The sequence below is a fragment of the Akebia trifoliata genome, chromosome 1 (genome assembly GCF_017979445.1).
Source record: "Akebia trifoliata isolate Shusen 1 chromosome 1, ASM1797944v1, whole genome shotgun sequence".
Taxonomy (NCBI): Eukaryota; Viridiplantae; Streptophyta; class Magnoliopsida; order Ranunculales; family Lardizabalaceae; genus Akebia; species Akebia trifoliata.
This window is the reverse complement of record NC_141375.1, coordinates 32,004,767-32,021,934: the sequence shown is the minus strand read 5'-3', so window position 1 is coordinate 32,021,934 and position 17,168 is coordinate 32,004,767. Positions and strand designations below refer to the sequence as shown.

Genomic DNA, 17,168 nt, shown 5'->3' with positions numbered 1-17,168 from the left:
CTATAGTTAGATCTGAGGAAGGGCTTTGGAAAATATAATAATTCTTACTATATTAATATATTTATACTAGAATTTGTGTATCCTCATCTTTGGTGTTTGTGAGCCCTTATGAAGTCATTTTTTCTTGCACTTAGTGAAGTAAACTTATACGATCTTCATAAGCACATTGAAGAACAGAGGTTGCAAATACCAATGATGATATAAGTTGATAATGCATATTTGAGAAATCTGATATAAAGGAGATGTCACTGGCAAAGACCAACATTTATCGAGGCATATTTTGAATTGCCCTAATCAAATCAAAATAACGTTGGTTTGTAGTACTGTCGGGATAGATCTTAAGAATATCTTAGACCCAAATTTATTGTTTCTCATTTGGACTCGGGTATACATAATTTAGGGACCAAACCCGACCATTAGACAGGCCGGGCTCCGACTAGATTTTTGAAGCCCAATTAGGATCGAACTGTTTACGACCCGGCCCATTGGTAGCCCTGGTCCAGAATGACAATGGTGCATCTTCTCTCGATATCTCCTTTAAATTGGACCATGGTCCAATACCAAAAACTCTAACGCATATGCCCTAAAAGTCTAAACATACCATCCATTCGATGGAGTTTTAAAAGGGGGTTTATGCTCCCGCTTATCAACTGGCTTTGCTTTTCGAGCCCTAGAGTTCTTCTCTCACTCTCAATCGCCCAAAAATGAAGCTCGTTAGGTACGATTTTGTTTTTCTCTCTGTTTAATTTTTTGTTCTTAGAAACATTAATTCCAATATCTGATCTTCTCCTTGTTTGCGTTGTTGGATTCCAAAAATAAAAAGGTTTTTGATGAAGTTGAACAACGAAACTGTATCAATCGAGCTCAAGAACGGGACTGTTGTTCATGGCACCATCACAGGTTCCTCCATCGCTTTGTTTCAGTTTTCTAATTAACATATACTGATCTTCTGATTCTCATTTGCGTTACCGTACGGTTAGGGTTTTTGTTAAACCCTAAAGTTTCTCTTTTTGTTTGTTCTTCTATTATGTGATTAGTTGATGGAGATCTCTCCATGCCATTAGTAAACATCTTCAACTTTTGGAGCTAGTAGTAGATTTGAGGTTCTTTGTTTCCTTATTTGGAAGAGAATAATGGAATATAGGAGTTTCTCTTTTTGTTTGTTCTTCTATTATGTGATTAGTTGATGGAGATCTCTCCATGCCATTAGTAAACATCTTCAACTTTTGGAGCTAGTAGTAGATTTGAGGTTCTTTGTTTCCTTATTTGGAAGAGAATAATGGAATATAGGATATAAATATGCAATGAGAATTAAAGAATCAAGTAAATTTGGAAATTTCCTTTATCAATTTAGAATGGGATTTGGTTGAGTGTTTTGAGTTTTGCAATAGAGCCCTCACTAGTACACGTTCATTGAGCAAAACAAATTAGAAGAAATCATATAAAAGGAGAGTTTTTTGGCACGTGAAACTTGTAACCATCAATTGACTTTCCAAAGAAAGTCTCCATCTTTGGAGAAATTGATGTTTTATGAACTTATTCAAATAAAGTGGGTGTTCCACTAGGGTGAAGCCTTGGAAATGATCAAAAGGAGAATCTTCATTATCTATTTTGTGTCCATTTAAAAAAAAAAACTTTGAGCACTGGTCATAGCTAAACATCTTCTGAACTTTTTAGTGACCACGTGTAGATGTAAATCCCTTTCAGAAGATACTACCTTGTTAAAATCAAGCACCAATTAGTTCTACAATTTTACTTATTAAAAAAAAAAAAAAAAATCAACCACCAATTCCTTCAAATTGATTTAATCTGTATAGCCCTGGGAAAGCATGATCCAAAGTGTCTTCATGTCATCACTCTTCTTCGGAAATCTAACTCCATTTGTGCATCACTAAATATAATTGTCTCTGTAATCTCATGAAATTGTAGCACAAAAATGTATGAGTAAAATTAGAAATGGGCAAGAGAATAAAATAAGAAAAATTCTCTAAAAGTTCAAAATAAGAAAAATTTAGCATGAAATTCACACACGTGTCTTATCGCTCAAATGAAAATTCTAAACAGTTGATAAAAATCATTTTTTTGAACTTAAATAAATGGTAAAACACTCTTACTTGAACTTTACTTCATTTGTCTTCCTTTTTATTGTCTATTTGTTCCCCAAATATGTTTATGAGTAAAACAAAATGGTAGTCCATGAATAAGGTTCAACAGAGCTTCAAATTGTACGGTTACATTGAGCTCCATTGGTGGCTGTTTGGGGACCCACAGTTCCCTCCAAACTGAAATTTTTTATTTGGACTGCAGTTTGGGGTAGACTCCTAACAATGGACAACCTGATTTGGAGGGGATTCTGGGGGGTTAATGGTTGTCAATGTGTCTCCTCAACGGTGAATCAGGGGACCACCTTTTCCTTCATTGTCTATTTGCTGCCCAGATTTGGGGTCATTTCTTTGGGCTGTTCGGTATTGTCAGGTGCATCCCAGCCACAGTGAGGCAATTATTTGAAGGATGGTTTATCCAATGTTGGGGCATTGGAAAGAAAGGAATAGGAGAGTGTTTGAAGCTAAATCATCGGACATTCAATCGATTATCTTGTCAGTACTATGCTCCTTCTATTGGTGCAAAGCTTTTGACCAATTTAAAGGGGTGGGTTTTGATGATTTTGTAGTCAATTGGGATCGGGTTTGCAATCTTCAATTACTTTAGTGGCTTTGTATTCGGTCGTTGCTTGGTTGGTCACCTCACCCGACCTCACATTTATTCTTAATAAAAATTTTGGCTTATCAAAAAAAACAAAAAAAATTGTAGGGGGAAAGAAGATACAGAAATGGTATCTGAATCGGAATGTTTCATTTCTGTTCACTCATTCTACGGAAACTTAAATGTAGCTCTAGTCAGATCTCTTGAACATTCAATAATTGCTGGTTTGCTGAATAATAGAGGCTTTTGTTTTGATAGCACTGTTGGGTAAGCACCTAACTATGTAAGTTCGATGATGGTACAAGGCGTCTAACACAATCCTTTGAGACTGAAGTTCTGACACTTAAGCATGTATTATAATGTAATATTTTAGTCATATTTAACTTAGAAGTTAAAAAAATAATAATAAGGAAAGTATAAGAAAGCATTTGTAAAATATGTGAAGTTTTAGTATTCAAAGTTTATTTCAAAGGTATGTCGCGAATGGAGTTTTGGCATCTAGAATATATGCAGCTAATCATCATTCTTTCAATTGCAATTGTTCTTTGATGTAGACTTGTTTGCTTGTGCCTGATTTACCATATCCAAGAACAACTTTTCGATACTAATAATAACTGTGACTGGAAAGGTGCCAGCTTGCTAAGTTGGTTAATGCCTATGAATGTTGGTTCCATGACCTTGGCTGAAAACCTGCCTTCACCTGCCTGATTACAAACTACCATCTTTGCTTATCCGAAGTTCCAACTTAGTTAAGTGGTAAGACGTGTGGAGTGTTGTTCCCACGTCCTAGATTCAAACCCTCTTGAACCAACTTCATTTGCTAACCACCAACTTTATACCTATTTAAAAAAAAAAAAAACTATCTTGCTTATAATAAAATAAATAAATAAATAGCAGTGATTGGTAGAAGAAAGAACTAGAAACAGCTAATTTTTTTTGTGAAATCATGTCTTCTGACTAATGTCTGGATTGTTGCAGGAGTGGATATTAGTATGAATACTCATTTGAAGACGGTGAAACTGACACTGAAGGGGAAAAACCCAGTGACTCTTGATCACCTGAGTGTGAGGGGTAACAACATTCGTTATTACATCCTTCCTGATAGCATAAACCTTGAGACTTTACTCGTTGAGGAGACTCCTAGGGTCAAACCCAAAAAGCCAACTGCTGGTATACTTTTATTTATGGTGCAAATCATTTATGATAATTGATCAAAAACATTTCACAATTTCAACAAAATTTCGTTTTGGACTTTTGTTTGAATTGGATTGTGCCTGTTATTTAAAATCTATGTTGGTCTTTTTTTATCTTCAGGGAGGGCTTTGGGACGTGGTCGAGGCCGTGGGCGTGGACGTGGGCGTGGCCGAGGACGCTAGGTGTTGCCTTCTTACCAATTTTTGCAGCATCTGCTTATGTACAAATAGCTTGCGTGCATGGGGAGAAATTTAGTGGAGATGTTTGTTTGAAGCTTAAGAACAGCAAGATTTCTACTTACCTTTTTTATTATATTGCTAGGATGTCCTAATGTTACTTAAGCCTTTGTTATTTGAGTATTTCAAACAGAAATGCTATCTTAGAGCACATTGATTTATTAAACCATGTGGGGATGAATGGAATGAGATCTATAAACATTCAATTTGTTTCAGCAGGTTAATGAAGTTTTATCATTATCAACAAGAGGCACTTGTTGCAAAATTTTCATATGGCACTAGTGTGTTAAAATATACAGTCTTGCATTATATACTAATTAATGCCTTGGTACATTACAAAAGGATGAAAATGCAAAATATTTGCCTTTTCAACATTTACGAATGTCTTTGATGACTTATATCTAGGGGGGAGATGGGGGAAATCAGAGGATTCTTCTGGACAGTAAATTGAAGAGTTGCCATGCCCATGCTACTCTCAATCAAACAATGTTTGTCCAATTTTCTTGTCGCCCACCACAAACAACCTATGGAAAGCAATATTGCAGTTGGTAGAATATGATGATCTAGCTGTAAAACAACAAAAAGAGTTTATCAAGCATATGTGGGAATGAAGAAAAGTTCATGGTACAGGGTGTGGGCGGATGCAAATGATAGTTCTTTGAAATCAATCTACGTTAGAAGGCAAATCAATCGATAAACGATGAATTATTCTAAATCTTAGCCTTTTGTTTATGTGGATAAATCTTAACTATTGGATTTTGTGTTCACTTGGTGGAGATCATGTGTTTTCTCACTCTTCACGAGTGAACGGATCCCAACCCAAAACTAAAAGCACACACCAATTCAAAATTTCCAAAAATTACCCAGCATTAAAAAAGAAAATAAAGTAATTACCCTGTGATGCGTTAGTTACAAAGACCCAAGAATTAACAAATAACCAAATCAAGAAAAGAAAATTTGCAAGAGATTGAGAAGTTCCAACTTTTCCCAATTCAACAGTTCTGTACTGAACTCTATAAAAGCATTTCCATTAATCAAAATCTTACAAATTATTAAATATCCAACTGGTAAAAAGGCCTAATGTAGCTGTAATTGGCTTCTACAAGGCTACAACATTAAATGAACCAAGTACATTTAGATTACGGGTTTCCTTTTCATCTCTTTAAATACTTGCCCATTAGCAGCACTTCCTTGTCAAAAAATCATAAAGGCTTTCCATGTTCATCAATATATGAATTTTGGACTCTAAAACCAGAGATTAAGCAACAATAACCCAAAATCCAAATCTTCAAGCTGCCTGCCTGCCAAAAACAATATTAACAGAAAAACAAGATGGACAACACCTTCATAAATGCCTAATAAGATGAACAAAATTGTGGCCCATCTCTCGACAAGGGGGGCCATTATGACCCAATGGAAGCTTGCGTTCTTGGAACTGAACCCAAAGTTTTGAGCAGATTCATCGAAGGTCTTCTCACAGAATGGGTTAGGAGGATCATAAGTGTCAACAGAGTTAATGCTCCAGCTTGATGGGCAGACCCAAGGGAAACTGGAACATATGTGAGAAGTGTAGATATTCCCAGTGTGACCTGCAATAATGATAAAATTAAGGAAACAGTTACTAAGCAATTACTTAAAAAACATATTGGCACTAGGAAAGACACATTTTATATATGTGAACACAAAACAACCTGAAGACCAGCCATGCCCATGGTGCTCCCAATTAAAGATTTCACTGCAGGATGTATGTCCAACTTTCTTGTCGCCCACCACAAACCACAGATTGAAAGCAATGTGGTCGTTGCTAGAATACGATGATCGAGCTGTAAAACAATCAAAAAATGAATATAATTTAATTACTACTGAAATAATAATACTCTTTAAAGAACTTCTGGGTACGAAAGGCCTTATTAGCCATTTCTCATTTTAAGCTAGTGCACATAGTTTACTGAATCGGAAGCAAATCAAGCCTGCCTCATTTGAAAAGCATGGTCAATCACAAAAATAGAGAGACTAAATCACCATAAAGGTTAGGAAAACACTTTCATAAAAAATAATTTGATAGATAACTACAATTTAAACTGTCAAATCGACAAATAAAACCATGAAAGTATCTGTATACCCAATAACTTAGCATGGAAAAGGTTACCTGTACGGTTGATGTGTTCTCAAAGAAGTTGCGCATAAGTGGTTCCATGCTAAAAATATCATCTGGAATCCATGTATCACCCATCTTTGGAAAAGTATTAAAAGCATGACCCTGGTAACCGAGCATGTGATCAGTTATTACATCATAATTTGCTTTTGGGTGACAAGTGACAACCACCTAGGCTATCCACTAAATATTTGAAAATAATGAAACAAATGAGAAGAATGGGAATAATTTCATACAGCATCATTTCCTGCGACAAAAGCTCCTGACACAACAGTAATGCCAACAAGGAAGCTTATAGGGAGGGCAAGTCTCTGAACTTTAGATGCCCCACGAACCCAAGCAAGAGATTCAGAAGGTGGTTCAGGCATGACAACTGAAAGACCAGTCCAAAGAAGGCCACAGTATATAACAAACGCTGATGTAAGATGAGCTGCAAGACGGTAAGGGCTGACTCTCGGCTGAACATATTCAGAAACTGGCTCCTACGAAAGCAGAACCATATTAGTGAATTTCATGACTAAAACAAGTCAACACACATTAAAAGAATGTTTAAGTGCTTCTTACTTCTAAACCACTTTTCACCATCCACCAGCCAATTAGTCCCTGCCCAGCACCAAGTGCAAGGAGACAAGAGAGTCTCAGACCAAGTCGAAAGGTTATAAATCTCTTGCTAAGAAAATATGTAAATGGAAGAGCAAACATGACACCAAGCCCCCTTCCCCACATCCGATGTGCATATTCCATCCAATATATGAATTTAAAATCTTCAATGCTCATCCCTTTATTTACTCTGCAAGTGATCAAAGGGTGATTAAGATTGCCAAGGTTACTGGATCTTGTAATCCCACAAAAAACAATATAATAACCGAGATATCTCTTCTTAGTTACAAGCCCAATATGACTAAGACAAGGTACCAAGACATTAAAGATGGAATATGAATAGCTATTCTAAACAAGAAATACTTGTTCTATCAAGAACTAGACGAAGTTGGTTCGACACATTGCAAAACAACTTTGAGGTCGTGGGTTCAAGTCTAGCTTACCCATAACAATAAAAATAAAGAACTAGACGAAGTTCTATGTAATTAAAAGCAATTAAAATGAAAACTCAAGAGTAACAGCATTGCAACTTGAAAGCATATTGAAATCTCTAAGTAAACCTCATACTTCAGAATTTCACAGAGCAGGTATAATTGCTTTTAATTAGTGAAGAGACATTGTGTTGTTTAGACCTTTTTTTTATAATTAGGGTTGGTGGTTATGTTGTTTAGACTAACCGCTTATACTCAGGGGATTGCTTATATTTCTCGAATTCAACCAACCATTGCTCCTCTGATAGAGGAGGGAGTTTGCCAGTGAATTTCCAATCAGTCATGGACAGACCAGATCGGGTAAGTCGTGTAACACCACCAAGTACCACCATACTGAACACCCAAGCTGCAGAACCAAAAATCCATATTCCTATCATTTTCTGAGCGCGAGGTCCTGCAGTAACCAGTAACTTCAATCCCTCTTTACTTGACGAGCAGATGGATGCAGTGGTGGTCATATTCCTTGAGCATGGACTAGAAAATCCCTGAAAATCAAATTAACAGATAAAATCACTCAGTTTTTTTTTTCCCCCCTCAAAAACAAAAAAAACTATTTAACATTAAATGACAGACAGTCATTAAGTAGGGATTTAAAACCAACTGAAAAAACATAAAAAGTTATAAGTACAAGCAGTATAAACACAAGAATTGCAAATCCATACCATCTCCCAACAGATATGTGGGTCATCATGCCATGAGCAATAACAAAATAAGGATGACGAAAGTAGTGAAAATAACACTTTCTTATTATCAAATTTGATGAGCGTCGCGCCCAGATCTTTTAAATAAGATGCATAAGCAAATTGGGAAATCAAAACTGTTGGTCAATCGACAAAAAGATGTCAGGAGCATAGAACAGGAGTGAAGTGCAAACAGTGAAAATGGCCAGTAAAATTCTTTACCTATGAAATTGGTTCAATTCAAAAGAGTCCCACATTACTTGGTAAAGAATTGTGGTTAGGATCTATCAATGATTAGCACAAGCTACATAACACACAAACACTACCCTACAGCCATGGATACCCCCCCCCCCCCTACCCAACACACACACACACACAAAATGCCATGTACTGAAATCTGATAGGAAGGTTCTTTTATTTATTTATTTATTTTGTGTGTGTGTGGGTGGGGACTAAGTGTGTTTCAAATCTGTTGAGTAACATATCATCTTGAACAAACACATCTTTGCTTGATTTGAAACTAAGATTTCAGTATGTCAAGAAATGTGATTGAAAATAAAACAATGTTTCTGCATTAAACTCAATGAATGGTTCAAGGAGAGGTGGAGCTAAAGTCACTACTCTTAAGTTCAATTCTACAAGGATGGAGTCGAGAAAGGCCTTCCGATCGTTACACAACTGACGAACAAAATTTATTTGGAATAATGCAAGAGCGTAAAGAGACCGAAAATTCTAATTGAATTAAAATTGAGGTGAAGAATTTTGGAATAATGCAAGATTGTAAGAGCATCTCCAACAGGTCTCTAAAACTCTAAATATAGAGGGAGAGAGGTAAGAACCTAACTCAAACTGGTCTCTATTTTAGAGAAACCTCCTCTTATTTCACAGTTTACATCTTCAAATATAGAGATCTGGAGAAATTTTGAAGGACTCTGTAAATCATTATTCACCTTTTTTAAATACCTACTTTATCACCCTTTTTCCTTAAATATCATTTTTGATCTTCTCCTTTTATGGAACATGTTTTAAATACCATTTTTGTCCCCTTCTCTTTTCAACTTTTCAAGTGAATGAATAGCATTTTAGAGAAGGGGCCGGCTGGAGTTCAAATTGGTTCGGAGATGATGCCAATTTCAAGGAAAATTTTATTAGAGACATGGATTGGAGATGTGGCAAAGAGATTGAAAATTCTAATTGAATTAAAATTGAGGCTACAAACATCGTAAACAGCTATAGATAGAATTAAATGAAGGAACGTGACTGACGAACCCAGATTTTTGAAGTAAGGATTTGATGATGACGATGAAAACTAACATCAGAAACACCACATCTTATGATCACATTATACAAACATTGCAACTTTATGAATCAATTTAGTTCTACGTAAATCCCTAATTCTTGCAATCAACCAATTAAATTTCTTGAAAAAAGTTCAAATTTCTACCAAACAGAATAAAATGAGTAAAGTGTAGTTCGTAATTTCAGTAGTTTTTGTCCATAGATCATCAATAGGATCTGGACAAATGAATGAACAAGTGAAATACGATAAAACATAATCCCGGAAAATGAATCGTAGCAGAAAGTTGGATAGAAGAATTCGAACCTTGTAAAGGGATCTGAAGCCGTAGAAAGAGTTTTTTTGGGCAAATGAACTAGCAGAGGGTTTGGAGGATTGAAGAAAGGATTCATTTGAAACCCTTGAAGAGGTGTCCTTGATGCGAGGGAAGTAATTTAGGGTTTTGTTGCTTCGGAGAAGCGAAATCAATCTGCTCCGAAACATTCCTCTCGCTTTCCCTTTCACTCTCGATTCTCAAATGAGGGATTTTACCGGGGTTTTACGTTTTAGTGATCACTTGGGCGTTGGAGTGGACACTCGTACAGCCATGTATCACGTGCGATGCATGTTGGCTCATGAGAAGGGCATTTATGTTATTTGTGATTGTGGTTTTAAAACTTGGTTTCGTGTCTCGTCTTGTCCATGCCAGATACCAAGTCATTTTGGATGGGTTTTCCGATATGTTTGAGACGTTTTGTTAAAAAAAAAAAATGAAAAATGAAAAATGAATGTGGGATTGAATATCTCATCCAAAAAATTGACTTGTCTGTCTATCTCGTCCATGCTTGATAGCAAGACAACTTGAGCAATATGTCTCGGTCTCGGAAGAGTTTTGAAATCATGTTTGTGATCCGGCTATAAATCGAATGGAAAAAACTTTACTAGGGTGACATTACCTCACCCCTTATTAGCAATCTCCCATTTAATTCTTGAAAAATTCATGACTTTTTCATTTTTTTTTTCAATGAGTATTAGTTTTCAGATTATTGAATTATTTGAATAATTCACAGATTTTAAGTTTGAAAAGAATAAACATCATTTTTTTTATGAATTTTATGACTTACAAATTTTATAAACTTCAGTGGAAAAAAATGCTACTTTAACTTGTTGTATGTTGCAAAGTGTAAACTTAAAGTTGTGACGTGTAAAACAAGTCGACTTTCAAACGATGCTACAAATTTTTTGAGGAATTCACCTTTTTACGTGATAAGTGTCTATTTTATCTTTTAAAAAATAATGACATGCTCTACATTTATTTGAGAGTACATCTTAATTTTTCAAATTGATGATTTATCCCTTGACTTTGATCTTCTTTTAAAAATCAATGGAACAATAACCTCAATGTCCTCATTATCACCACCATCACCATCACTACTAGCATCATCATCATATGTCCGAATTTTTTATTTTTGAATTTTTGAAATGAAATGGATAATACACATATAAAGTATATGCCACATATTTTTCATTTATCTAATTTTTTGTCAAATTTTAGATCGGATTTTTACAATCAAACATCGAATAGAACTTGAATTTTTCATGAATCGAATTTTTGTTGTATTCTGAATTGCTATCAAGAATCTTACCAATGATCAGATGAGTTTTCGCACAAAAATTTACAAGGCAAAATAACGTTATGATTACCTTCATTTTAATACCAACTTAAATAATACATAAAAATTATTCATGGTAAAAAAAAATAGGAAATTACTAAAAGAGAATTAAATATTTTAATATTTATAAAAAATATTAGTTTTTAAAAATTTATCAAAAAAGATTTAATCACGGGACAGCCCTACATCTTAATAATTCACCCGACTATCTAGTGTTTTAATGTGTTTTATTACTTCTATGATGAAAATGTCTAAGAGGTACACATTAAAACGTTGGACAGTCCAGCTGTCCAATGACTTGAATCGTTTTTGATAATTTTTGAAAAAATAGATTTTTTATAAATATTAAAATATTTTACCCTCTTTTAATAATCTTCTCAAAAAATGCATATATAAATCTTATCTATTTCGGACGTAATACTCATCAGACTCCACAAGAAGAAGCATTGGAAGTGACCTAGTCGGTTGTGACTTTCATTTAATATCCTTTTGGCCCCCAAAGTAATCCTTTCAAGTTATTCGTACCATGAATGCCAACTTTGCGGGGGAAGATTATTCTTCTTTTTTCGGATACTTTGAGTAGTCTTTTTCGACTTCACTCCTAAGGTTTGAATTGAACTAATATACCTGATAACAGAAATCCATCTAATAAAGAGAATAGAAATAGTGTCTATGTGATATGTTTTGATTGGAAATTAAAATTCATTAAACTTTTAACTAAACCGTTCTCTTCATGACACGCAACCTGATGTATTTAGTCTGTAATAAGAACAAATGTCTACATAGGAATGGGACACCACTCTAAAGCACCTACATTTAAATGTTGCTAAAAAATTAAGATCTTATGAACTGGGGTTGTAACATGATTTTAAAACTCGTCTGAGCTTGAGATGTATTGCCTGAGTTAATTCAGTATCAGAACTTAACAAGATCAATTCACAAAGTCACTATTTTTTACCAAACTTTAGGACTCACAATTTTTTGATTTTTTGAACAAGTCTCAAACATATTGAAAAACGAGATAAGACGCGAAACCAAATTTTAAAACCATGGGTTGTGATACATTCGCAAAAAAATTCAAATATAACTCGTTAATAACAAATGTACGAAGAAGACGATATTATTATAAAGAGTAAATTAGACTTTTCTAACAACAAACTGCATGTACATGCGATCACAATCAAACTAACAATTGAGATAAGAGAAATAACTTAGATTAACTAAGAATCAATATACGTTTTCTAGAGATCCATTTCATATGGGAATCACCAAGGATCAGGTATGGATCAATCAAGTCCTCCCATAAAATGAGAGAAATTCCTTAAATTATTTTTCATTTTTTATTTAAATGTACCAACTTTATTTATATTTTGTATATCATCAAAAGGGATTTGATTCTATTCGAACACAATCGGTTTATTAAACTGAGATCTTAAAAAACCAATTCTTATTGCTGCCCCAATGTTTCGAGATATTAAGTAAAAGATCTCAGGTGAAGAGGGTAAATTGAGAATAGAAAGAGATTTATGGGCTATGCGCGAAATAAAGGATTGCAAATACAACTCTATTTAACAAAAGGACCTCCTTCTTCTTAGATATTACAATAAGGCCCTTCCCACATATAAGAGATTTGATACTGTGCTTTAACTTTCCAGTCCCATGGGACGCCCAGTGGTCCACTCTAGTCAAATGGGAGACTCCGATAAGATTCGATCCACTTTTAGTGGTAACCCACTTTGAAACTCAACGTACGGATAAGCCATGGGTTGATCAACACCTTCTTGTTTCCATCTACAAACAAGATAAAAGGCCTTAAAATTTAAGGAAAAAATAGATAACATGGAGAAAATAGGGGTTGTTTGGCTACTGTGTTATCCAAAAATTATGTTGGTTTAAGCAAATTTCAATTATGGGCCAGGCCCATGGACAAAAAATATTGAGTTTCAACTTTCAACCCGTGAAAATGCACAAATCCAATGGTGCTATATATCACCAATCAAGTGTTTTACAGTGGATAAGTCCATCTACGTATCTGGAGGTCTTGTTTAACGCATCTTGAGACCTGTTAGTCCCCAGATGAGGCTTAGTGAAGCCTTTTTTTTCCTCACTAAGTAAGGCTAGTCGGACTCAAAAAAATGGCCTTACAAAAACTCCTGCAACTCTAATCAAATATACTATTATTGTTGCAACCAAACACCCCCTGAAATAAAACAGACTAATTACCTGAAATTTAGTACAAGGTGGTGGAGGAAGAATGCAGTCTCCACTTTGGCAAGTTCAGATCCAGGGCAGAATCTTGCTCCTCCACCAAATGGAGTAAATTTCTTGCATGTTTGGTTCTGTCCCTGAAATTATAACTTTATTATTGCAAATTATCTATCATAAAAATATAATTACAACAAAAGTCAGGTTATAGAAGATGAACCCACTTTTGGTGGGACTCATCCAAACAACCCCCCCACCCCAAATATATAAAAATAAAATCTATTCTGATGATGATGCAAACCCATGTGGATCTATTAAGATAATAGAATATGGTCAAGACCAAGTATTGATATTAGATAGTTAATCTGTTTAGTGGGCTGTTGACTCATGAGATTTTCTTAGTGGGACCATCACATGTTGGGGTCGTAATCCTCTTTTATGCAAATAATTAGTGCTGCAGATGCACAGGACCATAGAAAGTAAAAGTCTGATCCACAACCCCACCATTGTTATTTATTTATTTATTTATTTTACACTTTTACTTAAAATAACAATATGACTTTTATTGAAAATTTTATAAAATAAAAATAAATATTACCTCCCATCTCCAAGGATGAAACATTGGTGCACTTGCATGAAGAGATGGGTCTAGATGTGCTGCACTAAATACTGGTAGGACCTTCCAACCACATGGAATCAAATAATCTGAAATGTGAAGAAAGCAGATTTTTCTTATAATTAAATAACTCATGCATGCAAGATTATTATGTGTAAAGTATCTAATTTGTTTAATTTATATAGAAACCTTTAAATCTGACATCTTTGATAGCTTTTCGATGCACAAATTTGACAATGTTCCCACACCTAAGAGTTTCATTAATAACCTACATTTAAAATATCACAAAAACAAATCACACCATCATTTTCCTTGAAAAAAATAAGAAAGTTTATAATAAAAAAATTACTGAGTTAGGGAGTGAGAGATTCTTACATTTTGAGTAAATTCCATCTTCTTATAGTCTTCCCAGTTCAAATACTCATCTTTTTGCTTGATTTTTCTTATATTCTGATGTTCTAACTGTGAAAAATAATAAGAGAAAATTATATTTGATTTCAATTCTGAGATAGAACTTAAAAAAGACATAGAAGAGAAGAAAAAAGGAAGTTACCTTTAACTGTTCTAGTGCAGTTGGTGACTGACCAAGAAATTGTACTGCCATGGTCATCAAGAGAGAAGTTGTTTCATAGCCACCCAACAAAGAATCAAGAACAAAACTCACTTTTTCATCTTCAGACAAGGTGTTAACTGATAGAAGAATCTCTAGGAAATCACCCTTGTTAGAATTTTCACCATTTTTTCTCCTTTCTTCCACAATTGCTTTCACAGTGGAAGATATCCTTGTTCTAGCCTGTAAAGTGAGACCAAAAGTTGATCACAAAGAGTGTTTCCTCTAAAAAGTTAATAGATGATGAACAATATTAAAGAAAGAAAGTTATCAAAAAGATTTACCTGAACAGCTCTTGCATATGGGGTGCCAGGAATAAAAAATGGGAAAGAGATCAATCCTTTCATGAAAGTGAGGAAATCTTCGAGTATCTTTGTAGTTTGTGAATCATCTGGTGTTAATCCGAGGACTTGCTTTACTATTACATTGAATGTGAACTGGGAAGTTAAAAGAAAATTGCATGAGTACCTTTGATTTTTTTGTCTAATAATTCATAAATAAAATTCTAGCTTTATTGGGTATTTTGAGATTTATTGTTTTGGGTTTCTTTTGAGATTTATTTACCTTTCTGGCTTCCTCACAGAAGATGACTTCTTGTTCGTCTTTCCATGAACCCAATATCTCAATGGCTATCTTCTCTATATCATTGAGGTACTCAGGCTTTGATTTAGTTGTGCTGACCATTGTCAGAGCCAAGTTTCTAAGTCTCTTGTGTGTGTCTCCCACCACCACAAGCATGGAAGATTTCCCAAGAACTCCATGAATGGGTTTTGGGTAACTGCATTGGAACAATTTGTCTTCATTTTGAAGTATGAAGTAGTTCAACTCTTGGTCACATGAGACAATTGTAGGGGAACAAAATAGATGGGATTTGAAAACTTTCCCATACCTGCAAAACCCAAAATCTTACAAATCTCTTAGACACCCACCTAGATTATTCAATGTAACAAGTAATTATGAGCCACACCCACATCAAGAAAAGAACCAAAGTGCACAGGAAACTAAGTCTTGTGATGGAAATGATGGTGTCATTATTATAAAAAAATGTTGAAAATTAAGAGTTTTTTTTTTTAATTATTATTTTTACCTTGAACAATGGCCTTGAAGAAAGGAGCCAAGAGTATTTGAAGCATGGGGTTTCAAGAAACTGAGGGTTTCACCAAGTATAGGCCAACCAAAGCTGCCTCTTGGAGCAACACCAAACTTCAACAACAAGGGGAAGAAATGATTGAAGATTAGACCCAAAAAAATCCCAATCAGACCAACTAAAACAACAAAACAAAGACCTCCAACCATGAGTGTATTCTATTCTACTAAACTGTCTCTCCTATTTTCAATGGACACAGTTTTTGAGTTGAAAACGCCCTGCAATTGCAAATTTAATTGGCTCCAAAGCCTACCACCCTCAAATTCCTATATATAGAGGTGAGAAAGCGAGGCTACTATTTATTTGACACAGGAAGCAAAGCAATTGAACTTTTTTTTTTTTTTGCAGGTTATTATAGGTCGGTGAGATTAACATTATTAGTCGGCCTACGTAATGTAATCAGCCCAGTCTAGGATCTACTTTCTTATTTGAATAATAATAACCAGAACTTAAATTCTATATTTGCTCCCCATTCAAATATTTGTTGATTGCCTGCCATGCCATATTATTAGTTTTCAAACGATATTTAAAGTCACAATACGCTCTTTGATGGTACGTGGGCCCACCATTTATTTACCTCTTTTTTTTTTTTTTTTTTTTGTTGTTGACGTTGTGGGGTTGCTATTTTAAGAGAGTTTCATTTTATTAACAACTTCAGCTATAGAAATCAGAATCTCGAACCCTCATCCTGCCTTACTTTTACGTTAAGTAGTTTATATTTTCATTCTTAGTTGATTTTTACCAGTTTTAGTAATTTTTTATATTAACTATTTTCGTGTTTTAGTAGGATTAGAATTTTTTTTATTATAAAAGGGTTGTAACTTCAATGCAGAAATAATATTTAGTGTAATAAAATTCCTCTTTAAAAATTAGTGGATTCCAAATTTTCATATTCCTTCATTATTTCACACTGCATCATTCTTAGTAATAATAGATTACATATCTCATGTTCTTTATGCAATGATTTTTTTTCTTAACTGAAAGAGGAACCACACCCATTCGATATGAATAACTATTAAACTCACTCAAACAAAGACATACACATGACATGGAAAGTGCACATAATCATAATTTTTCTTGTGTATCTTGCGAAATAAAGTCAATGGTTCTGTGCACATTCCATGTCAGTTGAGAGTATTTGAGTGACTTTTTAAAGTCAGTTTAACATGGTTGAGTGGATGTTATTGCAATCTCAATAACATTTTCTTTTGACGAACACTTAGCTTACTAATTTGTAAGATTTCAAATCTTGTTAAGGATCGTTGCACCCAAATGAATTACTACATTGAGAATTTAAAACCACAGCCTTTTAGATTTCTTGAAAAAACTCAATAAAAAAAAAAAAAATTGAAATTCATCCAAGGTGTTGAAAAAGTCAGCCAAACTCCCAAATTTAAAGTTAAAATTCATCTGTTAAAAAAAAAATCAAAATTCTTAAAATCTTGTCTTCAACATCCTTATGGCATCGGATGGTATCCTTAAATGCCACAGTGTGAAATCACAACCTCAATAAGATTTGAAATCTAACTATATTCTTTTTTAACAAAATTAAGTACTTTTCTAGCCTCAATCTACAGTTGAG

The 17,168-nt window shown here is 34.4% G+C and overlaps 3 protein-coding genes across 3 annotated transcripts; 1 reads left to right on the top strand and 2 right to left on the bottom strand.

Annotated features, from left to right (window-relative positions):
* The first annotated feature begins 565 nt into the window (after window positions 1-565).
* Window positions 566-4,380, top strand: LOC147411804 (small nuclear ribonucleoprotein SmD1a-like). Its single transcript, XM_086452613.1, has 4 exons — window positions 566-718; window positions 824-900; window positions 3,682-3,873; window positions 4,018-4,380. Exons 1-4 carry the CDS (start codon window positions 705-707, stop codon window positions 4,077-4,079), a joined length of 345 nt encoding a protein of 114 aa, XP_086308739.1. The 5' UTR covers window positions 566-704; the 3' UTR covers window positions 4,080-4,380.
* Window positions 4,381-5,100: 720 nt separating this feature from the next.
* COX15 (cytochrome c oxidase 15) lies at window positions 5,101-9,903 on the bottom strand. Its single transcript, XM_086452602.1, has 7 exons — window positions 9,663-9,903; window positions 7,566-7,864; window positions 6,853-7,078; window positions 6,525-6,770; window positions 6,283-6,393; window positions 5,825-5,956; window positions 5,101-5,722 (listed from the first exon to the last, which is right to left on the bottom strand). Exons 1-7 carry the CDS (start codon window positions 9,837-9,839, stop codon window positions 5,537-5,539), a joined length of 1,377 nt encoding a protein of 458 aa, XP_086308728.1. The 5' UTR covers window positions 9,840-9,903; the 3' UTR covers window positions 5,101-5,536.
* A 2,611-nt stretch (window positions 9,904-12,514) lies between these two features.
* LOC147411802 (cytochrome P450 724B1-like) lies at window positions 12,515-15,961 on the bottom strand. The gene is made up of 9 exons (XM_086452589.1): window positions 15,527-15,961; window positions 15,004-15,328; window positions 14,724-14,876; window positions 14,383-14,622; window positions 14,205-14,291; window positions 14,019-14,097; window positions 13,812-13,918; window positions 13,232-13,353; window positions 12,515-12,799 (listed from the first exon to the last, which is right to left on the bottom strand). The coding sequence occupies exons 1-9, from the start codon at window positions 15,733-15,735 to the stop codon at window positions 12,694-12,696; spliced, it is 1,428 nt and encodes a 475-aa protein (XP_086308715.1). The 5' UTR covers window positions 15,736-15,961; the 3' UTR covers window positions 12,515-12,693.
* Between the last annotated feature and the right edge of the window lie 1,207 nt (window positions 15,962-17,168).

Bases quoted from the DNA above. Each gene is read 5' to 3' on its own strand.
- LOC147411804 (XM_086452613.1), top strand. The intron at 901-3,681 runs GTTCCTCCATCG...GGATTGTTGCAG, and splicing joins TGTTCATGGCACCATCACAG to GAGTGGATATTAGTATGAAT. The intron at 3,874-4,017 runs GTATACTTTTAT...TTTTATCTTCAG, and splicing joins ACCCAAAAAGCCAACTGCTG to GGAGGGCTTTGGGACGTGGT.
- COX15 (XM_086452602.1), bottom strand. From the start codon at position 9,839: ATGTTTCGGAGCAGATTGATTTCGCTTCTCCGAAGCAACAAAACCCTA. The intron at 6,771-6,852 runs GTAAGAAGCACT...CTGCTTTCGTAG, and splicing joins TGGTGAAAAGTGGTTTAGAA to GAGCCAGTTTCTGAATATGT. The intron at 6,394-6,524 runs GTATGAAATTAT...CTCGGTTACCAG, and splicing joins TTGTCGCAGGAAATGATGCT to GGTCATGCTTTTAATACTTT.
- LOC147411802 (XM_086452589.1), bottom strand. From the start codon at position 15,735: ATGGTTGGAGGTCTTTGTTTTGTTGTTTTAGTTGGTCTGATTGGGATT. The intron at 14,098-14,204 runs GTAAGAATCTCT...TTTTAAATGTAG, and splicing joins AGATGGAATTTACTCAAAAT to GTTATTAATGAAACTCTTAG. The intron at 12,800-13,231 runs GTAATTAGTCTG...TCTTGTTTGTAG, and splicing joins CACCTTGTACTAAATTTCAG to ATGGAAACAAGAAGGTGTTG.